Genomic DNA, 26556 nt, shown 5'->3' with positions numbered 1-26556 from the left:
GAATCTATAAAGGAATTCGTAGAGGAATACCAAGACTACATAATTCCTGAAGAAATCGCAGATGGAATTCTTGGAGAAATTCTGGAGGAATCTTTAAAAGAGTTCGTGAAGAAACTTCAGAAGGAATCCTGGACGTAATTTCAAGAGGTATTCTAAAGAGAATCCCTAAATAGTTCGTGAATTAATTCCTGGAGGAGTTACTTAAAGAATACAAGGAGGAATTTCTGAAGGAATCCTAAGAAGAGTTTCTGGGAGAACCTTTGGAGGGATTTTTTAAAATAAGTTGTTCCTGGAAGAATCACAGAATAAACTCCCAAGTAAAGCCCTGCACAAATTGTTGGAGGGATCCATGGATGAATCGCTGGATGATATCCTAGAGGAATGCCTGTGGGGATTAACGGAGGAATCTCTAGAAATACTCCTGGAGAAATCTAGATGAATTCCAGGAGGAATTTCCGGAGGAATATCTAGAGTCATTTCTGAAGGAATCCCTGGAATAATTCCTGGAGGAATCTCTGAAGAAATTCATGCAGGAATCCCTTGAGAAATTCCTGGATTCCCAGGAAGAATTCCTAAAGAAATTGCAAATGGAATCCTTGGAGAAATCCTGAAGGAATTCTAAGAAGAGTTCGTGGAGGAATTCCTTGAGGAATCCCTGTTGCAGTTCCTGAAGGACTCCCCACAGAAGTTTTTTATCTGTTTTAACGAGATTTTTATCCCTAGGCTAGTTCATCTCGGGACCCACGCTTTACTTCCCTTCCGAAGGAAGAACTCACATTTTGCGAGTTTGTCGGGAGTGGGATTCGATCCCAGGTCCTCGGCGTGATAGTCACGCCCTGATAAACTCCTGAAGGGATTCTTAAAAGTGTTTCTATGGGAATCCTTGGAGGAATTTTTAGAATAATCCTTGGAGTTGTTCCTGGAAGACATGCAGAAGAAATTCTGGGTGAATTCCTGGAGGAATTCCTGAAGAAATCCCATGAGGAATTACTAAGAAAAACCCTGGAAAGATTTCTTAGCAAATTCCTGGAAGAATTTCAGCAGGAAAAAAAATATGAAGGAATCCATGTATTCAACATTTTTGGACGAATTATTGTTGGAATCTTTGGATTGACTCCCAAAAAAATGTTTTGTACAATGTTTTTAGGAACTCCTGGATTAATTTTTAGCTAATCTCTGGTAAAATTTTCTGTAAGGGTTTCTGGAAGATATTCCTGCTGAAATACTTCGGATTATTCCTGATTGAATTATTGGAGCAATCTCTTGGGGAATTCTCGAAGGAATATATGGAGAAATCCCAGAAGAAATCTCAGAAGGAACATTTGCAGAAATACGTTAAGAAATTTCTGTTGACATTCCTTTGAGAATCCTTGGAGAAATTCCTGGAAGAATTATCGAAAAAAAGCATTGCAACAATTACTGGAGAAACCTCTATAGATATCCCAGGAGATATTCCCGGAAGAATGTCTGGAGTAACCCATAGAGGAATTCTTGAAACATTATCTGGCAATCCATGATGAAATCACTGAAGGATGCTATGGAACATTCCTGATGGAATTCGTTGATCCATATCTTTAGGTGAAAGACGACGGAAGATGATCTGGGATAGCACTTTGTAGGCGGCATTCAAAATGGTGATCGCTCGAAAGTTCTCACACATTAACTTGTTGCCTTTCTTGTGAATGGGACAGATTATCCTTTCCTTCCACTCCTCCGGTAGCTGTTCGGTTTCCCAGATCTTGACTACTAACTGGTGTAGACAGGTGGCCAACTTTTCCGGGCCCATCTTGATGAGTTCTGCTGCGATACCGTCCTTACCAGCCGCTTTGTTGTTTTTGAGCTTGTGGATGGCATCCTTAACTTCCCTCAGCGTGGGAGTTGGTTCGTTCTCGTCCTCTGCTGCACCAACATAGTCATTTCCTCCGCTGCCTTGGTCCTCCGTGCCTACATTCTCTTCGCCATTCAGGTGCTCATCGAAGTGGTGCTTCCACCTTTCGATCACCTCACGTTTGTCCGTCAGGAGGCTCCCGTCCTTATCCCTGCAGATTTCGGTTTGCGGCACGTAGCCTTTGCGGGATGCGTTGAGCTTCTGGTAGAACTTACGTGTTTCTTGTGAACGACACAGCAGTTCCATTCCTCGCTCACCGCTTCTTCCAGGCGGCGCTTTTTCTCCCGGAAGAGACACGTCTGCTGCTTCCGCTTCTGTCTGTAATGCTGCAGCATTACCGCCCGCGCTGCATCCTTCTCCTCCAGAAGCGCTCTGCACTTCTCGTCGAACCAATCGTTTCATCGACTCCGTTCTACGTACCCGATAGTGCTCTCGGCTGCGTTGTTGATGGCTGCTTTGACTGTACTCCAGCAGTCCTCTAGAGGGGCCACATCGAGCACACCCTCGTCAGGCAACGCTGCCTCGTACTATACATTGTTAATAACGGAGAGTTTTGGGTGCAGTTTAACCATCACCAGGTAGTGATCAGAGTCGATATTTGCGCCACGATAGGTCCTGACGTCGATAATGTTGGAGAAGTGCCGTCCATCAATCAGAATGTGGTCGATTTGCGATTCCGTTTGTTGTCGTGATCTCCAGGTGTAACGATACGAGAGGCTGTGCTGGAAGAAGGCGCTACGAATGGTCATGTTCTTGGAGGCGGCGAAATCGATGAGGCGTAGGCCATTTTCGTTCGTCAGCTGGTGAGCGCTGAACTTTCCAATCGTCGGTCTGAATTCCTCCTCCTGGCCTACCTGAGCGTTTAGATCCCCTATGATGATCTTGATGTCGTGGTTTGGGCAGCGGTCGTACTCGCGTTCGAGCTGCGCGTAAAATGCGTCTTTGTCATCATCAGTATTTCCGGAGTGAGGGCTGTGCACGTTAATAGGACACGATCGGTGAAGTACTAGATTTGTAGTAATGAGCTGAATTTTTGTATGGTGAGAAGGTCGATTCTCTGTTTCTGCAATGAAATGGTGCAAAAAGCGTGGGTATTATGATTCCTTGCCTAATTTGATGCTGTTTGAGCAAAACTTTGGATAACTAGGTTGTCAATGTAGCGAGAAATGGAGAAAACAACAACACTGTTGCCCAAAGTTTTGCTCAAACAGCATCAAATTAGGCAAGGAATCATAATACCCACGCTTTTTTGCACCATTTCATTGTAGAAGCGGAGAATTAACCTTCTCACCATACAAAAAATCAGCTCATTACTACAAATGTAGTACTTCATCGATCTGTCCTATTATGCTGATGTTGAAGAATCGGCCCTTGATCCTCAACCTGCACATTCTTTCGTCGATCGACCACCAATAGATCATGCGCCTCTGCATGTCGCCCATCACTATAAAAGCTGTACCCAGCTCACGTGTGTTGCCGTAACTCTGATAGACAGTATGATTACCTCTAAATGTTCGCACCATGGATCCTGTCCAACACACTTCCTGTAGCGCTACGATTCCGAACCCGCGGTCCTTCAGTATATCGGTGAGTATGCGGGTGCTCCCGATGAAGTTGAGTGATCTGCAGTTCCACGTACCGAGCTTCCAATCGCAAGTCCCTTTCCGTCGCTATGGTCGTCGCCATTGGTATCGGTTCGCATTCTTCTCTTGATTTTTCGGTGCTAATCTTTTTTACGGCTGGCTCGCATGGCCTGACACCAACCCACTAACCCAGGGAGCTGGGCTTACCTTCCCGGAAGCTACAAGTTCTGGATTGGCATTTCCTCCAACTACAGTGCTAAATAGCTAGGCTCAAGCGCCAGTCTTCGGCGGGGGTGGTGTTTTTAATGGGCGCCCAGGAGATAATATTTTACCTGAGCTTCCACCCCCATGAAGTCAATTTACAAGTCCCTAAACTTGATAACACCGTTCAACACTAAATTTAGTTATGGGATGAGAAAAAAAATAACAGGGGTTTAGGACCGTAAAAGTGTCATAGTGAAAGAATTTTTGAAAAATATTGGACCAGGCCTTCACAGTTTATGACCAAAGTTTGTATGGAGAACTTGTGGTGTTCAATTGATATGTGCATTAGAACGCGTCGTGCATATATTTAGGCGTTAGACAATAACGAAACAAACGCCTAAATATATGCACAGCACGTTCTAATGCACATATCAATTGAACACCCCAAGTTCTCCATACAAACTTCGGTCATAAACTGTGAATATTTTTCAAAAATTCTCAAAAAAAGAAACTGATTTTGAGGTCAACATTTTACGGACTTAGCAGATCACCTGTGGCTGTCGTTTTCTAGACTTTCATTGTTAGTCGGTATTTGCAAGAGCACCCTTTTTGACCTGATGCAAAACGCTCTTCAGGTAGTTGAGGATTGGTCAGGGGGAATGACACTTCCTTTGCTAATCGGAAAAATCCGCATTTATCCGTGTTGCTAACCGTCGTTAACCGCGTCTAACTGCTGCTCAGTTAGCAGCGGTTAGCGACGGTTAGGAACGGATAAATGCAGATTTTCAGGTTAGAAAAGGATATGTCATTCCCCTTGGGGTTGGTGTCGCCAATATGGCCTTTCAGTTAATCCGAGTAAAACATCTATTATTCTTTTCACGGAAAAGCGAAACCGCAATGGTGTTCGTCCTTTACGTCTCTTTGATTCTGAAATCAATGTGGTCAGGTAAAATACGTTGGAGTCATTCTTGATTCCAAGCTTTCCTGGACATCTTATGTTGAGTTCAGAATCAGGAAAGCTTGTATGGCCTTCGGGCAATGCCGGTGAACTTTTGGTACAACTAAACCCAAGTATATCAAATGGATTAACGCAACTGTTGTTCGGCTAATATTGGCCTATGGATGTCTTGTGTGGTGGCAAAATGGCGAAGTGAGAACGGTCCAATCAAAATTAGGCCATCTTCAAAGGATGTGCTTAATGGCGATGTCTTGAGCGTTTTCTTCAACTCCCACGGCAGCGCTCGAAGTTCTCTTTGACGTTGCCCCACTACACATTTATCTCAAACAAGAAGCACTTTGTTGCACTTACCTCCTATGGGTAGGTACTCGGTTTACTAGAGGAAACTCCTGTGAACCGCAGTTTAACACACACCTCGTTGTTTCCACTTTTGGTGAATTGAGACAATGTTGTCCTTGCTCCAAGTGATCTTTCAATTGCTTGTAATTTTCCATATAGGACATTTTCCACGAAACTCCCTTCCCGGGAAGAGTGGACATCTGGATATCTGGAAAGAAGTATTTTAGACGGCATCGTATGTTACACTGATGGCTCCCTTCTCGAAGGTCGGGCAGGTGCTGGTGTGAGCTAAGGCTGTATCAGTCTTACTCACTTGGTAGACACTGCACCGTTTTTCAGGCCGAAATCTTTGCTTTTATGTGCGGAGTGCAATCAGCACTTCAGCAGCACGTAATGGGCAAAATAATTTACTTCTTTTCAGATAGCCAGGCTGCTATTAAAGCACTTGCTTCGGCCAACTCCAGATCGAAGATAGTTATCGCTTGTCGAACTCAAATCGAGGAGCTAAATTCAGCAAACGCTATTTGCCTTGTATGGGTACCTGGCCATTCTTCCATCGCTGGAAATGAATTGGCTGATGAGTTAACTCGCACTGGGGCATCATATGGCTTCATTGGCCCTGTGCCAGCTATTCCGATATCCAAGTGTTGGATAAACCTTCAGATTGACACCTGGGCTGCCACTCTGCACAAACAATACTGGAATAGTTTGGAGTCATGTCGTCAAACCAAATTGTACTGTACTGAGCCATCTCTAGGGGTGACAAAGTATCTAACAAATCTATCAAAGCAGAATTGCAGCATGCTGGTCAAAGTATTGACTGGCCACTGCCGACTCAACTATCACATGGCGATTCGGCTGTTCGGGTCCGTATGAAGTTGATCATCAATATTAACTTCTTTTCCCGATCAGCCTAGATAGCTGTGTGGTGTCGGTAGCGGTTGTCTCAATTGGCTAAGAATAACACTACGGATCACCTGTTCCGGGGGTAAAAGTCCACTAAACAGAGAACCCCAATCCAAGGTGCCAGGCGACCCGTGCTGATGGATGAATGGTTGAGGGGGTTTAAAATATGCTCGATCTTTAACGGAGCCCGTGACGTAAGTAGATCGCATTTTTGTGTTGCGTTACGGTTAAAGATCTACCAAACCGAACCCTAGTGACATCCGGTTTGTCAAGTTGGGGCAATTTGTTTTGGTAATAAGGATTCATGATACAAAGTCCTTGTTACTGGTGACAGTTTCTAAAAATGCATTTATTCTGCCTTGGTGATAGTTAAAGACTCGGACTTTGCCCACCCGAGACTACACTTGACGTTAGGAAAACAAACATGCTTTACGTATCTCATTGCGTACTAACTTATCAAGGACTGTTAAGTTCTGGTAATTCAAGGACTCACGTGAATTCTTATTGCAGAACACATTCTCTAATTTGACATAGTTTTGCAACTAGTCTAAAGTCCTGGGTTTTTCTTTGTTGTCTTGGGACTAAACTAGAAGCAAGACATGGATGGGGCTAGAGTTCCGATACATGGATAAATATCAGTACCACCGTTTTATTTTTCTCAGAATTCAAATAGATTGTGTTTGATTAGGGGCGCTCTTTCACTGGGATTTAAATCTCTATGATAACGGGACCTTTTTATCGCAATCGATTTCTTGCACTTCTGGGATAACAAAACAGGAACTGTACATAAATCGATGCTTCATTGCCTCTCAATGACAATGGAGTACCGTCAAGGCACCATTCACCGTGGATCTAAGAGGATTCGGGGTAAATAAGGCCTGTCATTTGACACCAGTCTTATAAACATTGTTGGTGCCGCTTTTAATTGCCTTCATTATAGGTTAAAATTAAAGCAATATCCACAGAAGTAGAAAATTTTTCACAAAATTTGGTGATATAGTACAATTAGTAAAGGGTAGTAAGGTCGCCTAATCCCGTGGTAGGTCACCATTCACCGTGGTAGTAGGGACCCATTCACCGTGTATGAGAAATTTTATTTTAATTTGTTTAAAAATGATCAAAACAACCCAGCCAAGGAAATTTTCATCGTTTAAATTGATTTCAAGTAATAACTTGCAAGATTTTATTAGAAAAACGAATGTTAAAATTTTCGATTTTTTCTAGATATATGGGACAATATGGGGCACGGTGAATGGAGACCATTGATTTTTGGGGTACCCATTTACCGTGTTTTTTTGTTTCAATTAAAAAGTACGAGTAATCGTACTTTCTTGTTAAACTTACTTCGGTGATGCAAAATACATACCTGATATGTGAATTTAATTGCTTCTTCGTGGAATAAAAACGTTACTACATTTAGTTTATCGCTTAAATCACCTTAGCGCAGTTTTCGTTTTTTCACTATGAATGCAGTGAACGAGCAGAAACCCGCTTCATGTAAACACACTTTAGTGTCAAAATGATACTTTTAAATGTTTCTAATGAGCGTTTTGACATGGTAACAATACATTAGTGTTGTATTGGTGAAATTGAAGGGAAATTGTCATATCATTCAATCATAATATGGAAATAATGATAAAATATTCGAAGGCACACGGTGAATGGAGCCCCCACGGTGAATGGCGCCTTGACGGTAGTACGACATGCACTAAATAGGGTATGTGTGCCATCAGTAATCTCACGCTCCCATATTCATCTTATTCGAAAACAAGCGATTACGGCACCGATTGATTCCGTTCTTTGTGTTTACATGGGTGCTCACTTCTAACAAAAAATACAAAAATAAGAAATAAAACAAACAGCGCTTCATTCCTTTGTTTTTCGTAGGATGAAAATGGGAGCCACATGCTTAATAAGGGAACCAATACCCTACTAAGGATACGGGTAATGCCACAAAAGATCTAAATACTGGTCGCAGTGGCTCACCCGAACAGAAAAAAAATCACATGGCGAATATTCAGCAAGCTGATTCATTTGCATGTGATAGCTGTGAATCCGATTATGGAACTTCGTATCATTTGATATGTAACTGTCCAGTTTTTGCTCGGAAACAGTCTTGTAAACATTCGACACTTTTCACTACCTCCATTTCAGTGCCGCAGTCGGATGTCAGCTTGCTTTGTTACATTCATGCGCTACCGTTACCTCTTACACATAACACGAGCTGTAGTACAAAGATCAATAAACATAAACAAGGGTCAAATCAATGTCGTCTGACACGATAACATTTGCCTAATACTAGCTTTTCGCATGGATTTCAACCAATTTCGATTATAAATGTTAATATTAGATTATTCTTGCTTGTTGAATTGAATACGACACACATACGGCCAACAAAGCTCTCATTGTGGAAGAAGACAGGAATAACAAAAGCCGAACCGTCTCCCGAAGGCGCAATCGTGGTCAAGTGCATTCGTTTGTCATTTTTGTTTCGTACGGTAGTTTGATTGCTTGTGTTGCGAATGTCGGAGACAAAGTTTTGCAACTAGTTAGCTAATTATCGACGAAAAGGTGTCAATGACTGTGATCTCTAACAAGACTGCTCGGAAAACATTTATTAAGTGAAACTGACTTTAGAAACCTGAATCTTCAGGACGTTCTGTTGTTCTTGACCCGCTGTGGTAAAGAGCTATAGGCTCTCTTTACGCTTTATGCGTTATCACAGTGCCCTTCTCAGGGCGCTGTTTGAACCCATTGTGGTACGCATATGCGTTATTACAGTGTCTTTTTCAGGACGCTATGTGAACCCATTGTGGTACGCTTTTGCGTGTATGACGATCCTATTCCCTTGCCTGTCCTTTCCCCTGCCCTATCCTTTTTCCTTCCCTTCTCCGTCATGATGAATAGGCGATGGCACAAATTTCCCAAATGGAGGAGAACGTGCCTCTGGAGCCGACCTGCTGATACCTGATATCTGAGATCACCTGTGGCTGACGTTTTCTAGACTTTCATCAAAATCTTCATCTTCTTTTTCTTCTTCTTTATTGCTCTTCAACTTAGTGTTCTAAGGGCCGATTTCTTCATTCTGGCTTTAGGGGTGATACACAAATTATGTCACGCAAAAATCGACCATTTTCAACCCCCCTCCCCCCTATGACACATTTTTTGTATGCGACCTTAAACTTTTTTGTATGGTTCGTCACGTTATGCAAAACCCTCCCCTCCCCCTAAAAGCGTGACGTAATTTGTGCATGACCTCTTAGCGTTAAACAAGGTTTAATTATATGGGTAAGCCTGGCAAACCGGTTAAGCCGAGGTGAAGAAATCGGCCCTTAGAGTACTTCCACAGTTATTAAACGTGTAGAAAGCAACCGTTTTTGTACCAATTGCCATTCAAAGCATGGAACGTAAGTTTTTTTTATATTGCTATTCTATAGACTTTTTAAATTACAGTAAGGACCCGATTTTGTCAGCCCCTGGTAGCATTTTGGGCTGAAAAAATTGGGACATTTGTGTAAGCGAAACTGGTTAGCACAGTTTTAATCATAACTGCTAGCATAAGCTGTCAACGAATGAAAATGAACCAACATCTGATTGACAATTATAGACACTCATACTGCCAAAATTGGTTATGTTTCCGCCGCTTTTTCACTTTAATTTTCAGAGCCTTATCTCTTAAAAATCTAAAAGAATTCTTTGAAAAAATTTTTGGGGGAATTCCTGGAGAAATTATCCGAGGAATTACGGAATGTAATCCTTAAGGTATTCCTGAAGAAATCCCGTATGTAGTTTCTGCAAAAACTTTCACAAGATCTCCTCCGGATAAATCCTTTAAGTAATTTTTGAATGAATCCTTACTGCAATCTTCGTAGAAATCCCTAGAGGCATCCCTGGAGGAGTTCCTGGAGCAGTTTTTGAAAAATCATTGAAAGAATCCCAATTGCAATCTTTGAAGAAATCTTCTTGAGGAATCCATGGATGAATTACTGAATAAAGTAGGTACTGGGGAAATGTGGAGCAGTTTAAGGAGAAATCACAGCAGAAATGAGTTGACAAATTCCAGCATGAATTCCAGGAGAATTTCCAGCATGATTTTCTAAAGGAATTTCAGAAGCAATACCAAGAGATTTTCATAAAGGAATATCAAGAGGTAACCCTGAAAATCTCAAGAGGGACTCTCAGAAAATCCATGGAGGAATCTTGTTGAAGAAACCTAGAAATCTCTAGAGGAATTATGAGTAATATGTGAGTAATAAAAGAAGGCATTCATAGAGGAACATTTTAAGGAATTCTTAGAGGGATCCCTGAAGGAGTCCTAAGAGGAATTCCTGAAAAAATATTAAGGAATCATTGCAGAAATATCTTAATACATCGCACGAAGAGTTTCTGTAGAAATTGCTGGATAAAGTCCTGCAGGGATACCAACAAGAATTGCTGAAGGAATCCCAGCAGGAGTTCCTGCAAGAATCAATGAAGGAAGAATGCATGAATAATTCTTAGTTAAATACCTGAAGCGGTTCTTATAGAAATTCCCAGAAAAAATCTAGAAGGAACTCCCGTAGAAACTCCTGAAATAATCGGATATACAGCTGTGTTTATAAAAATAGCAGTGAAAGCCGTTTTCCATACAAAATTGTCAACTTTGACATGCTGTAACTTTGTTCTGCTTTGAGCGATTGAGTTAAAAAATTGACAGTGAACTACAAATATGGTGAATATTGTTTTAGCGAAATCTGAGAATTTTTGAAGCACGTGGAAAAAAGTTAAACACTATGTGAAATTGATCAAAATAATAGCAGTGTTTGTTTTGATTTTTTTTTATTCAGCCAGCATTTTCAATTTTTTTTAACTTTATGCATTAACTTGTAAACAAGGAGGAAACTGTTTAAATAGCATGCGAAAATATGTCTAGCTTCTTCAAGATAAAGCTACATTTCAATTTATTAACACTGCTATTAGAAAACTTTCAAATTTTGTTAGAACAAAATTGATCATGTTTATAGTTCGCTGACAAATTTTTAGCGCAATGGTCCACTGCACGAATTTATGCTGGCCTGCTTACTCTCAAAGAAAATTTGACATTGGAGCGGTGCCGACACCTCTCAAACCTCAAATTTCGTGTGAGAGTAAGCAGGCCAGTATAAATTCGTGCAGTAAGCCATAGCTCATAGGAGAACTAAGTTACAGTATATCAAAGTTGGCCATGGTAAGTTGTATGGAAAACGGTTTTCACTGCTATTTTTATGAACACAGCTGTATATGGTGAAATCCCAGTAGAATTTCTTGAAAGAAATAATTCAAAGAATTGAAAGAATAAATTCACGTAGTAATTCTAGAAGGAATTATTGGAGAATTTGTTTTGAGAAACTACTGGATACACCGCTGTACGTGTAGAATTTTATGGAAAAAGTGCTGCAGGAGTACCAGCAAGAATTTCTGGAGGAAACCCAGCAGGAGTTCTTGAAAGAATTCCAGGAAAAGCTTCGGGAGGAATCACAGGTGGAATGCCTGGAATATTATAAAGAAAACATCGGAACGGATCGTTATGGAATCCCCTGGAAGACTTTCTGGCGCAATTCTTGAAGAAACACCAGCAAAAATAATAATTTCTTAAGTATTTTTAATGGATAAATCTCGAAAGCAGTTCCTGAAGCAATCCAAGCAAATCTACAACATAAATCTCATCATAAACTTCTGGAATAATCCCAACATGTGAAGCTGGAGGAATTTCAAAGATGCCGGGCCAACAGGCAACGATTATTGTTAAGATGAATAGTTTTTAAGTCCATATACGGACAAGCAAAAAAAAAAAAACATGCTTAAGGTGGTAGGTTCGATTTCTGGTTGGCACAGAAACGTTTCATCATGGAAATTGCCTTAACTTCCTTCCACTACCATACATGTGCATGGGCAAAATAGGCAGTGGGGGATCTCAGTTAATAATTGATAAAGTTCTTATAAAACACTAAGCTGAGGAGCAGGCTGTGTCCCAGTGGGAACGTTACGTCAAGAAAAAAGAGAGCAAAATTGTTTCAGCAATTAAAAACGGTATTGGTTGGTTGGGCGCTAAAACGGCATAATTGTGTTAGTTTGCAAACAAAATAATGGCCGTTTTCAAAAGTTACACGAGATTGGTTCATTACGTATTTTTTATATGACGCCAAAAGTCATCAATTAAATTAATATTGATCATAAAATGAGTCAAAAACACTTTTATTTTTTTACTTCAAAAAGGCTGAAAAAATCGGGTCCTCACTGTAGTTTCAAATATGTTATATGGGCTGGTGATACACAAATTATGTCACGCAAAAATGACATTTCTAAACCCAATGACACAATATGGCACAATTTTTGCATGGGACCTCACCATTATTTTTAATCTTTAATACATTCGTAAAAATCATTTTGGGTTTAAAAATTGTTTGTGGAATCTATGAAATAGTTATTGGATTTTTGTGAACTGTTAAAATACTGATGAAATACTTAGAGGGACTCCATGGAAGCAATATAAGAAGTAAAATATTGTTGAAATTCCCAAATAGGTCGCTCCGAAAATCCTTTGAAAAAATACATATGTACATGTATATAAAAACTCTGTAGAACGTCTTTAGAAATTGAAATTATTGGTAAAATTCACTATTCTTGGCTACACAGTCTTAAAATAAACATCGTGATTGGCTGGAAAAAAACATGTGTTCACTTTTTCCAATTTTTCAATAGTTATTGAAAAACAGCAAATGTTATTATTGGACATATTTGGTGTAAAGATTCGCAATCGATTGATGTAAAAATTTAGAAAATTCAACAAGAAATGGCTGAGCTGTTAACGCTCAAAATCTCCACTTTAAACGTAACGCGGCCGATTTCTGAAAATTTAGAATGACACCCGGTATACAAAAGAGAGACGTAGTCCTACGTCAAAATGCTGAAGAATTTTCGAGAGAATCCATGATGAGCACCCGAGACAATTTCTGACTTAAATTCCAATAGAATATAAAGTGATGTTATTCATATTATGGTCCCGAACAAGCATCTTTGTGCACTGACTTTTATATACCCAATCCTTTTCTGAGATTGTATCACGCATAATACAATAGGACGAACCGATTTGATCAGAGCAAGAAATATGGTTCATACAACCATATTATGCTTACATCAACAATATGGTTTGACATCTCACTTATTTTCATGGTGGATTCCAGCATGTTTATGCTTAACCCTCTAATACCCAAATTTTTGATTTTGATCTAAATATCATTTTTCGTCATCTAAAATCGATTTAAACATGTTTTGGAAGATGATTCTTTTTAATTCTCGATTTCGTGAATTTCAGTTTTTGATTTTTCTAATTTTTATTTTTGAACATCCCCACACTTTTATATTTTTCCTGGAAGCCATTTTGGGGAACGGATTTTTTTAGATGAAAACATTTTGAGATTTTATGATTATTGTTGAAATATAATTATTTTAAATTTTTTTCACAGAAAATTTTATTTTCCGTGTAATTTTAAGGAAAATTATTTTAGAGTGTATTCGATTCCCTTAAACTATTAAACAAGGATAGAATGATTTGGAAAAAAAATAAAATATGTTAATTGTAGCGATTCAATACTAAATAAACAATGACTTCTAAAAGGTGACTAAAACATCAATTTTTCAATGATTTTAAAAAAATGTAAATACGCTTTAAAATACACCAAAAACCATTTTGAGATATACAGAACAGTCCTGAATATCAGCCAAAAATATAAAAAAAATGATTTTCCACGAAACAAAAATTACAAAAATGCTCAAACTATACCCCGTCTAAAGGCGGGATTGGGTATTAGAGGGTTAACTTGACCCTCAACTTGAGGGTTGAACTAACTATATCGGATGGTTGGTTTAAGCATTCACTGAGAATAGTGCAAATGTTGTTCTTTTTTATTTCTAAAATCATTAAAAGCCGTATATTCATGATAAACTCAAGGATAAAATTATCTTTTATATAATATTACGGATCTTGGAGCTTCAGTGACCTGTAATACTCATCAAAGTGCGAGGCAATTCGCAAACCATTGCATGCCTTTGCTAGACGTGGTGGAGACAGGAGATATTCTATTTCGAACTAAATTAAAATCATGAATTAAATAAACTTATAGAAGTAAAATTTTAGATTTATACATACCTACAGATTTCACAACGATTCGACAGAATTGAAGTCATTTCTTAAAATTTCCGCGGCCATGATGAACAAATTTATCAAATTCTTTGTGACTGAGTAGCCAGAAGCCAAGAGAGCTCAAGTAATGACATATATTCTTGGTTTAAGCATTGGATGACGTTGATCCAAACGAAATATATACCTGGTGCAAACATCAAATCATTGTGGAACAAGCTATTGTACCAAGAATCTCGTTGAAGCTTAGTAGAACTATGGGAAAAGTTATATCGACCAGACAACATTTCTGTCCGTGAATTTCTTGAAAATCTTCAGCAGAAAACCCGGATAAATGTTTGGCCTTTTTCTCCACAAATTTCTTCTGAAATTTTCTCAAGGAATCTATGGATCGAATCAGGAGTCCACAATGGGTTCATCATTATTTAAGTAAGCCAATCTCTCAATTCAAAAAAAAAATCGGACTAAATCACTTTAAAAAAAATCTGCTAGATTTCCTAGAAAAATGTTACAACAGTTTTGGTGTTCTCCAATTTGAGTAAGTCGTAAGCTGCCTAAATAAAAACTAAAGAATTCAGAAATACTAAATTTAAAAAAAATGCTTTCATACTTCCAAGAACTCTAAAGTCTAAAGAAAATTCTTCAAAATGTTTTCAGAAACTCTTGACAAAATAAAAAAAAAACAGCACTAACTGGTTGACTCTGCAATTGTTTGGGTTTTGAACAGGGCCGGATCTAAGGGGGGGCCGGGGGGGCCCGGGCTCCCACATTTTAGGGGCCCCCACAAAAACCTTTCTTGGTTGCTAACATTTCCTTTATTTTTCATATTGCTCGAGTACTGTTCGAAAATAAGGAAAAACATTTTTGGTCATCTCTCTGAGGGGCCTCCACATCCGCTCAGGCCCCGGGCCCCCACAATCCTTAATCCGGGCCTGGTTTTGAAGTTCATCTAGAATTCAGTCGAGGATTATTCCAGAATTTTCGGTAAATTTTCTTAAAGAAAAGCACAAATATGTAAGTTTTGGAGGCAACATTTAAAGTTTCATAAATATCTGAACAAATAATAACAGATTTCCTCAGAATAATCACAGCATACATCTTGTCAGTAGACAGTAATTTGAATTATTGTGATAAAAATCAATTCAAGAGAAGTTTCTAGTACCTAGTTCTTGCTTCACTTTTTTCATGAAATGAAATTTTGTGGGGGGCTCCTGAAATGTGGGGGCCCGGGGCCCTGGCCCAAACTAACCCCTAAATCCGGCACTGCCGACCGTAATCCAAGAGTTCTCTCTCCCTTGGTCCGGTTGGCCACCGTTCCTCTTAGGGTTGGCCTCTTGGAGCTTAGTTTTCCTGCCCCTTGTGCGTTTCGCAACCGACTTGGCTGCTTGGTTACTCGCGCTGGCCGTCCTCTTCTTCCTCTTTGGGGTTTCGCCCGTCTTTGCCGGACGCTTCTTGGACCGCGTCTCCTCTGCAGATTTCGACCATGCAGCTCGAGCCGTAGGGCAGTTTGACCTCTCCGCTACGGCTCCGGCTGAAACCTCTTTGAAACACCCCTGATGATCCCCGGAAATGCTTGTGAGACCATATGGAACGTCCCAGAGACCTCATGAATCCCTCCTGAAATCCCCATATTTGTATTCTCAGGTGTTTTACCGCAACGCTAAAATCATTAAATATTACACAGCTTTCGAGAGCAAATTTGTTCTATTATTGAAACTAGTGCCGAAAACCGGTTTGCAGTAGTCATCCATACATTCTGCAAGTTTGTTCGGTAACCCGAATATAATGAAAACGGATGTTATTCCATCAGGTATGATTCTGTCTACAGTATAGGTCCAGTCTAAAATTCTTTGTCCCAGCATAAAAAACATACCACTTAAGTTGAGCCAAAAACAGCTTACAATGAAACCACATATCAAATAATTATGATCGATCGATACTTTATTCACTATTCCCTCGTTTTCGTTACAGTTACCCGACTGGGTTCAGGTTGGCATGTGGCTCAGTCAACCATCGTCGCACCGTACAAGGCGTTCTCGCGAGAGAAGCTTCCGGCCCGGCTGGGCGCCCACATTGGACTGATGCACATCAACATCACGCTGGCAGCACTGCCTGTTGGCAACTGGTCCACCCCGGACATTGACTTCAACGAACGATTTAGCTGGAACCAAGCTAATGATATGGGCAACTCGTACAAAAACGCTCTGCAGCGTGGCTTGCCATATCCCATTCTGACCGTGGCGGAATATTTCAGCCTTGGTCAGGAAGGATTCGCATGGGGTGGACAGTACCGAGCCGCTGGCTATTATGCTAGCATTTTACTATGGCAAGTTTTGGGTTGGAGGAACTTTCTCGGTTCGAATCCATGCTAATCGCTTTCTCATCCGTAGGGCTTCCTTCGCATCGTGGTTAATGATGAATCTACTTCTGGTGGCTGTGCCACGTTATGGAGCCTACACTATGACGCTCACCGGGGCCCTGTTGATTGGGGCCAGCATTGGCTACAGCCAGATGCTACCGAAACGACCGTTAACGATCTTCATCGAGGGAGGCCGCATCAGCTTCCGGCTGGGATGGTGCTTTTGGCTTGTGCTGGTTGCAGGTTGAATATCGATTTTGAAATATTGTTTATTAGATGTTCTGCGTTATAATCTAATTAATACTTTTCCAGTAGTAAGGACTGGATGAGCATCTATCAGATTCTATACGCTATACAATTTTGTTTTATTGATTTTGCTTGATATTTCAGTCATTTGAAGCTATACCGCCACACTACGACCGATTGGGTTCATGCACGTCATCTACAGATTGAATATTGATATTTTTTTTCATCGCCATACATAATGTTACCCTTATTTATATGTTTCTCGGTAATCTTATTTGTTAGATTTGCAATTGCAATGGAGGAGGTGAAGTTTCCAAAATTGTGTTTAGTGTGTTTTATGCTTCTTAGCAAATTTTGAGCTTATGTGGTTTAAAATTGTGACTGCTTAAGCAGTCACGGGCTTAAGCCCGTCTAAGTTTGTATGCATAATGCTATAAGAAAACTGGTGTTTTTCATTTCAATCAGCCGTAGTATTTATCTTCCCAAAATGTCTTAGAGTTATCTACCGGAATACGACGGGCGGAGTTTTTTGATAGTGCTGTAATTTTTACATCGGTACGCGTCCTGAAGGAGTAAAAATTGTACAAAATCATTATCCAGCACTAAGATCGCTGTCTGGAAAACGTTTTTACTCATTGAGTCGCAGTATGTTGTTCAAAACGATTCTGGATCATTAGGCCGAAGGTCATTAGGCCGAATGGTCATCAGGACGAATTGCAATTTAACATTTATGAGACTGTGAACGGATTTGTTTTCATTAACATTTTTCAACAATAATTGCCAATAGCTATTTCAAAAATAAAACTAGAAAGAACACACTATTTTCAAAAGAAGGGAAAATTTAGGGTTTGCATATCAGCTGTTTCAGCGCCAAAAACTATGTTGGCAATGATACTAGAAAGAACATCCTATGTTTGAAAGAAGGAAAAATTCATAGGAAAAATATCAGTAGATTCAACATCAATTATTATTAGTTACTGTTTTAATGGAGATACGGAAAAATGGATTAAATAACCTGTAGATGCCATATATTACAGAAGCAATGGAAATACAAAAAAATAATCTATGCTAAGAAAATGGTTGGCTCAGGAACTTTTCGTGATGGAAATTTCATCGACTTTCCTTGGACATGAAGTATTTTCGTGCCTGCCACACGACATGCAAAATGGTCATTGACAGGGGAAGCTCTCAGTTACTAACTGTGTAAATGCTCATAGTATACTAGTATAGCTGAGAAGCAGGCTTTGTCTCAGTGCGAACGTATCGCCAATAAGAAGACCTCATGACCATTCGGCATAATGACCATTCGGTCTTATGACCATTCGGCCTAATGGCCTGACACCGTTCTCAACACATTGCACAGAATCATGTGCCTATTGATAAATTACCTTTAAAGCTGTTAGTACAAAGGGACAAATATTTGTCCAAAAAGAAACCAATGCTCAAACATCTTGTTTGACTCGATCAAATTTTCATTAGTGTCAAACAGATGTTGTTTCTTGAGTTCTTTCCTTGCCAAAATATTTGACCCTGTGTACTTTAGGCCTTAATAAGAAGCAAATACAGGTAATCTTCGATATAACGTACCCTCGATATATCGTCGGTTTCCTGCAATAGGGGCACAACTCAAAAAATGTGAATTTTCAGAATGAGCGTTTGAAAATTGGCAATGTTGAAGCACCTTCTGCATGTTCACTTTTTTCTCTTATCATTTGACAGAAGTAAACGAATTTTGATTATTGTATCATGGAAAGGGACTGACTGACTATCTGTTTCATGAATTTTCGATTACTATTTTTCAACTACTATTGAAAAAGTTGACTGATTTTGAGTTGTGCCTTTAATGCGGAAAATTTGTGAAAATGAGAAAAACTCGCGTTTCTCATGGAATTTCGGAACGGGTCTTTGTGAGATGAAAGTTTCCGCAATAAAGGCACAACTCAAAATCAGTCAACTTTTTCAATAATCGATGAAAAATAGTTATCCAAAATTCATGAAACTGATAGTCCTTTAGTTCCTTTCCATGATACAACAATCAAAATTCGTTTACTTTTGTCGAATAATGAAAAAAATAACTTATAGGAGGTGCTTCAAGATTGCCAATTTTCAAACGCTTATTCTGAAAATTCACATTTTTTGAGTTGTGCCCTTATTGCAGGAAACCGACGATATGTGAATTAGATATACATTTTGCTTCGATATAACGTACAACATTGAAAATGTTCATGCTTTGCAGTAATAACCCACACATAAACTACGAAATCACTCGAATCAATGTTTTGTGGCAACATTAGCCTTGTTACCCAGAATTAGCGTAAATTGGGGAAAAATAGTGTACGTTATATTGCGCATTTAGTTCACCACTGGACTGCGCACTCAGTCTTTATGAGTGCGAAAATCTATATAAAAGTACACGATCGCAAAAATCAAATTGGTGTCTTCAGTGCACTGTTTCTTTAATTCATACTGAATAAGTGCTCTGAAAACATCAAGTTGATTTGATGCAATCGCGCACTTTTATTTACGTTTTCGCATTCTTGAAAACTCGTGCGATAGTCCAGCGGTGAACAGGTACCAGTAGGTCGGCTCCAGAGGCACGTTCCCCTCCATTTGGGAAATTTGTGCTCTCAACTTTGGTTTCTATTTTGATCAATCACGTGTATTTCTTATGGGAGTGGCAAAATTCAGCAAAATATCGCTGAAAGTGTTTAGTGTGCATAGCTTTTAATCGCAGCAGTTCAAGAACAACAGAACGTCAGATTCAGAACAGAACAGAACGTCAGATTCAGGATTCTGAAGTCAGTTTCACTTTATAAGTGTTTACCGACTACTCGGAAACGCAGTTGCGCAAAAACTGTTACATAAATCATTTTACGAAGTTCTATAATCGGATTCACAGCTATCACATGCAAATGAATCAGCTTGCTGTATAATCGCCATGTGATAGCTGAGTCGGCAGTGCACAGTGGTGCGTTGCTGAACAAAAGCCAGCCAAAACCTCTTACCCAAAACCCTCAAAAACATATGAAATTCATGAAATCTATCGCAAGTTTTCGCAAAATAAATCATACACCAATCGAAAGCACTGGTCTTAGGCTTACAAAATCGCACAACCACATCGCGGGCGCGCACGTCCTACTATAGTTTTAGATCAATTTTGACTCAAAAATGGGTAATTTTCAAGAATATCGAAGGATAACTCATTTTTAGGCAGCTTTTTCACAACTTAAATGCCATACAGATGATCTTCACATATCTACGAACAAATCCTTCAAAGCAACTATTATAGTTCATGCGTTTATTAAAGCACGGGACACTGGCATAGCTGTAAATAAACATTATAGATTTTGTATGAAGGCCATAAACCACAGTCCATTCAGGAGGCTGTCAAAAATTCAAATTTCAATGAATCGATCTGAAATTTTGGATTTCTACAGTTGAAATATTTAGGAATCTGACAAAAATATTATATCTACGTGAAAAGCATTTTCATTTTTTAGGTTTCGACCGCCCTCGCACCACTGTGGCTTTGACCAGCATTCTGTTTTAACAGATTAAACAAATTTTGTTAGATACTTCGCCACCCCTAGAGATAGCTCAGTGCAATACAATTTGGTTTGACGACATGACTTCAAACTATAGTGGTTTCGCAGCGCGGTGTCACGAACACTAATGCAAATCTACTGGTTGAAAATATACCCATTTGATTTTGCTGGGAACAGCTGATCTTTGTTTACTATTTTCAACCAGTAACTCAAGTGGTGTTCGTGTAATGCAGCGTGTACGTACACGCAACACTACTAAAAGCAGAAACCACTATTCCAGTATTGTTTGTGCTGAGTGGCAGCCCAGGTGTCAATCTGAAGCTTTATCCATCACTTGGATACCGGAATAGCTGGCTCAGGGCCAATGATGTCATGTGATGCTGTGCGGGCTAACTCATCAGCCAATTCATTTCCAGTGGTGGAAGAATGGCCAGGTGCCCATACAAGATGAACAGCGTTTGCTGAATTCAGCTCCTCGATTTGAGTCCGACAAGCGATAACTATCTTCGACCTGGAGTAGGCCGAAGCAATTGCTTTAATAGCAGCCTGGCTATCTGAACAGAAGTATATTACTTTGCCCATTACGTACTGCTGAAGTGCTGATTGAACTCCGCACATAAGAGCGAAGATTTCGACCTGAAAAACGGTGCAGTGTCTACCAAGTGAGTAAGACTGATACGATGCAGCCTTAGTTCACGAGAATAAACGCCAGCACTTGCTCGACCTTCGAGAAGGGAGCCATCAGTGTAACATACGATGCCGTCTGAAATAATTCTTCCTAGATATCCAGATGGCCACACTTCCCGGGAAGGGAATTTCGTGGAAAATGTCCTATATGGAAAATTACAAGCAATTGTAAGATCACTTGGAGCAAGGACAACTTTGTCCCAATTCACCAAAAGTGGAAACAACAAGGTGTGTGTTGAACTGCGGTTCACAGGAGTTTCCTCTAGTGAACCGAGTACCCATGGGCGGTAAGTGCAAAAAAGTGCTTCTTGTTTGAGATGAATGTGTAGTGGGGCAACGTCAAAGAGAACTTCGAGCAGTGTGGGAGTAGCAGGCCAGTATAAATTCGTGCAGTGGACCATAACACTTATATAGGGTACGAGCACCGTGTTTGGTCAGTCTAAGGAAAATATTTTTTATAAAAATAGCCAGTAAACCTATGAAACTATCAGTGTGCCTAATGAAAGGATTCAATTTATATTTTGTTGGAAAAATGCAGAAATCGAGCTAATATTTGATTTTCGTATTAAAAGTGGCACTGGCCAAAATAGAAGCATTGCTGCAGTTTTGGCCAGTTTTGGTTTGAGCAGTCATATCTCGGAAACCAGTGAACTGAATTGAATGAAATTTTGAACGTTTATGAACAATATATTGATACTTAATACGACGTTATAAAATGTTATATTTTCTCACGGCAAATTAAATTATACCGGGTTGAAATTTTTACCTATATAGAAGAAAATAAGTCAAATTTACAATACCAACTGCTCAAAAATGAGTTGTCTAAAAAATAGTGTTTTACCCGAACGGTTCTAACTTTGCGAAACATTAATCAATCGAGCCCCAATTTACTACCAATGATGCACATATTATAGGTTGACAAACAGTCAAAATTTGAGATATTTTGATGCACGCTATGAAAAGTTATAGCATGTTGAACTTTTTGGTGAGAGAAAAAAAAAAGTTGTCTATCCCAAACATTTTGGCCACCCCCTGTACATATGGGAGTTGGTTTTCAAGGGATTTTTTTCCTACCAGTTTTTTTTTTATCAAAATGTGTGGTTTTCACAGCTGTAATCATCATATTAGATCGGCATCAACATTCAAAAGGGCGTAACTGCATTTACAATTAATGCATTCTCACAAAGCTGTGGAGCGTATCCCATCCCTCTCGAGCAACCCGCTAGCACAAATAGAAAGAAAAAAATCTCCTCTTTCGATTAATGGATGTGAATTGCGTGAGATGAATGAAATACGACCCACAGCTCTGTGAGAAGGCAAAAGCAGTTACGCCCTTTTGAAATGTTGGTGCCGAGATAAGGATCTACCAGTAAAAAAAATATGACGATTTAGATCGCAACAGGCTGAATACCGCACTATGGCCAAAACTCCGGACTGGCCAAAGCTGAAGCTTCTACCCTAGCTCAATACTAGGGTAGTGGAGGTATTTTGGACCGGGCAGGTATTTTGGCCCACCTAGGGAGTTTTATGATATTTATCACATAATCTCTACTAAATCTTGGTAAATTTTTATTGGAACACGAAAAGTATTCAACTGTGTGATGACCTTAATTTGGATGTCAGTTAAATATGCTGTTCAGTATCAAAAATAGAGAAAATGTTTTCACTTCCAATGAAACGCACGAAAAAGCACCAAAAACAAAGACGGTGACAAATTTGTAGTCGGCTTCGAAGAGGTATTAAATTTTACAAATAAATATTTATTTCAAGTGAATGTAGTTTGGGCCATGTAAGAACTCGAAATAAACTGTTCTTAACCTCGTTGGAGCGATAATATTTACTAAAATGGTGATTTGAGGTATGGCCAAAATATGTTCAACATAATCAGATGTGAACATATTTTGGACCACCTGTCAGATCCATCTCTCCAGTTCCTTCTAAAGGGAGAAAACATTCATGCCAATGTAATGTACTCTGAAAACACATAAATAGAATAAGTTGGAACTTCCAGTGATCTGGGTTGTTATACGTTTATTTCACAATGAGATTGTTGTGGGTTCGATTTGTTCTAACAACTTTTCACCAAGTTAATTCGTTTCGATTCGATTTGTGCCCTAACAACTTTTCGGCAAGTTGAAGTTTTCAGGTGTTCAGTCATCCAGTTTAGAAAAGTTGTCCTTCTCGACAATCAGTTGATGACTGAGACAATGTGTTAGCTAATGTATGTTTGACAATTTACGTATCATTCAAATTACTTTATTCCTTTCCACTCATTACAATATGTGTGGAACGCCTTTATATTTAGCAAAATCACTAGACTTTCACACTTCCTATGAAGCGTTACGTAATTTATACATTTTGACTTACGTCATGCAATAGTTAATAGATACACGTTTTGCGCAACATTTTTTTATGAAACATCATACTACAATGCGTAAAAACTGGCAATAGCAACAAAATTTCATCTTTTTTACCGTTACGTATTTTTTAAACGTTCCCTGCCTCAAAAAATGAATAGAAAAGATGTAAACTTCACGTAGTTTTAACTATGTTTAAATTTTTGCTGAAGTGGCTTTCATTTCATCAATCAATTGATGTTTAATTTGGTGGGCCAAAATATGTGCACTTGGTGGTCCAAAATAAAGTCAGGTGGTCCAAAATAGAAGCCTGAGATACTTCAGGAGTTTTGATATTTCTTGTATTTACTACAACAATTTTGAGTTCTGTTTGGCCTTTTTCGACAGAAAACATGTTGCTCTACGTAATGCCTACTGAAATTATCCATATTTAGAAGTGGAAACCTTCTTTTTCCGCTGAATTGTTCATTTACTTCCTAAAGCGGTCCAAAATACCTCCCTTACCCTATATTCCATTTACTTGTTACTTTGTTACGATTACGATGGAAGATAATGTGGAATAGCACTTTGAAGACGGTATTCAGAACGATGAATACTCGGAAATTCTCACACTTCTTCTTTTTTTATGGCTCTACGATCCCACTGGAACTTGGCCCGCCTCTCTTCAACTTAGTGTTCTTTGAGCACTTCCACAGTTATTAATTGAAGGGCTTTCGTTGCCTGCTATTGCATGAATTTGTACATTGTGAAGCAAGGACAACGATACACCACAGACAAACAGACGTAACACTTGCGAAATTTCCATCGACCACGCTTTTAACGATCATTTTAAATTTTCATAGTTGTGGCTTTCACAACCAGGGGCACGCGCATCATTTTTCTATGCGTTTGACGTTTCACACTAGCGCCTTCTGTTGACGATATGGCACAACACAGCGATTCGTGCAACTTTTCCACCAGGTGATGGTAGTGTGAACTGGGCGATGGATTTCCATGAAAAGGGATTTGCATCTTGCTGCAGGGTAAACGCTCTCTTAGTGGATGTAGTCATTGGCGTAGCTAGCTTTTTCTTTTTTCTCACTCTCCCTCCTAAGAAAACACGAGAAAGAGAAGGATAAAAGAGGGGGCACAGGTCCCCTCTCGCATCCCGCTCTTTCTCGTGCTTGTCTAGGATAAAGTGACCAGATGATCAGAGCTCCAACTCGGGACAATAATTTGAAAAGATCATTAAGGTGAAGTCATAAACTCGCCCACATAGTTTTAATTATTTTATTTATTTTTGTTAACGATAGAGGTGGTAAATAGAATACGAAACACTTGTTTCTACTACGAATCATATTTTTCTGTATTGTGAACTTCCGGGTCTCCAGTTAGCCTAGTGATTAAGGCTATGGATCGCCAATCCGGAGACGGAGGGTTCGATTCCCGTTCCGGTCGGGAAAATTTTCTCGACTCCCTGGGCATAATGTATCATTGTACTTGCCTCACAATATACAATTTCATGCAATGGCAGGCAAAGAAAGCCCTTCAATTAATAACTGCGAAAGTGCTCAAAGAACACTAAGTTGAAGCGAGGCAGGCCAAGTCCCAGTTGGGACGTAGAGCCATAAAGAAGAAGAAGAAGAAGAACTTTCGCAGAAGTGGGACATACTCATAAACATTGTTTCTACAGTCTTCAAAAGAATTCTGATAATTAAAGCTTGCACGCAAAATGCTTTTAAGATTTCAACACTCAACTGCTTTAAAAATTCAGGATAAGATGGTTCAAACTTCGTTAACAACTGAAACTAAACTCGCATTGGTGACTGTGTCTGACAAGCATGACGTTAAATCTACAATTTTTTAAGGTTATTATTATCCTCAAAGTGCCTGAAAATGTTTACCAATCTATCTATTGCTTGTCCAAGTTTGTCCTTATTTGCAGTATGACTTCATTGAGTAGCTCTGATGCTTGCTTCTCTGTCAATATCGACTAACTTTTAGGATAAATACGCGTGTATTCGTTTGAACCGCCCGCCAGTCAATGAAGGTTTTGAGTTTCACTCATTTGAAACAATTAACATCGTCAAAATACATTTCCGATAAATGTTTACCATACTAGGCTTGGAGAGATTTTAACTTCGGACAAAGATTTTTAATCTGACTGTGCTTAAAAAAGTAGTTTTCTACCGTTTCATGAAGTCTAAACTTCAGACAGTTTCGTCTACTACTTTTGTAATTGTACTCTTGTCACACTCTATTTTCTTCGTCGAACTGTAAAATACTGCCGCAAAGAGACTGTGTATAAAAATCAACCACATTTTCGAAATAACTTCTTCTTGAAAACTGCCGGGACTGCTCGATAAAAAAAAAGATTCAACAGTTCAAACATTTCAAAAGTCGTTGTATAGCAGGCATCAAGGCTAGTCAACTAGTTGTACTGTAACCCAGAATCTTCATGTAGAGTCTGGGACCATTTGGAGGACAGAAGCACCTATTTTGGGCACTTGCTACTCTAACTCAGTTAATTTTGAACCGATAGACTTGTTTTTTGAGACACGATCAGATACGCACAGTATCTATTCAAGTCAATCGGTTCGAAATTGACTGAGTTATGGCAGCAAGTTCCCAAAATAGGTGATCCTGCCCAAATGGTCCCAGACCCTACTTTCTCGCAAAAAAAAATTGTAGTGTTTGAACTCTGACGTTGAAAGTATGGAAATATCCGTTAATATGTTTTATGTGATTTGTGCTTTAAACAAAACCGGTCTGACTATTTTAGCACCGAAGTGACTACAATATTTTGTATACTTGATTGATTTTTTTCAAACGCGGGACATTTTTACGATTTGAGACGAATGCGGGACATTTCGCAGGACATATTTTGTCGCGGGACAGTTGGTCGAAATGCGGGACTGTCCCGCGAAACGTGGGACGTCTGGTCACTTTATATTAGTAGCTGCTTGTAGTAAAATAATTGGATAAAATTGATAAGGCTGACACAAATTTCGATTTTCTCTTATGTCACCGCCCCCTCGGAAAATTTTGAATAGAATTCAACATTTTAAAGGGGGGCACAAATAAATTTTCCAAGAAATTTAAAAATTTGAAGGAAAAATTAGAGTTGCCCAGAAACTTCCTTAACAAATCCGATGAGTTGAATGATTTTGCCTAATTGTTTGGGTATTTTTTCATTTAAATCATTTATTATTTATCATCCCTCCCCTTGACGAGTCAACGAGCACTGTGACAAAAGAAGAAAATGAGATTTGTTCCGGCCTAATACCTTAAAATAAAAAGTCTGAAAACGTCAATCGGTAGTTTATCATTTAAACTTGCTAGGAAAA

General features: G+C 39.2%; 1 protein-coding gene across 2 annotated transcripts in view; it reads left to right on the top strand.

The window, feature by feature from the left end:
* LOC115258243 (dual oxidase maturation factor 1) overlaps window positions 1-26556 on the top strand; it is a 439950-nt gene that overhangs the window by 407406 nt on the left and 5988 nt on the right. For both annotated transcript variants that reach the window (XM_029858315.2, XM_062851454.1), the window contains exons 6-7: window positions 16008-16362; window positions 16427-16638. In XM_029858315.2, coding sequence (XP_029714175.1) covers window positions 16008-16362; window positions 16427-16638 — 567 coding nt within the window. The remainder of the gene's footprint in view (window positions 1-16007; window positions 16363-16426; window positions 16639-26556) is intronic.

This window comes from Aedes albopictus, chromosome 2 (genome assembly GCF_035046485.1).
Source record: "Aedes albopictus strain Foshan chromosome 2, AalbF5, whole genome shotgun sequence".
NCBI classification, from domain to species: Eukaryota; Metazoa; Arthropoda; class Insecta; order Diptera; family Culicidae; genus Aedes; species Aedes albopictus.
The sequence above is the reverse complement of the archived record's forward strand: the minus strand, read 5'-3'. Positions and strand labels throughout refer to the sequence as shown.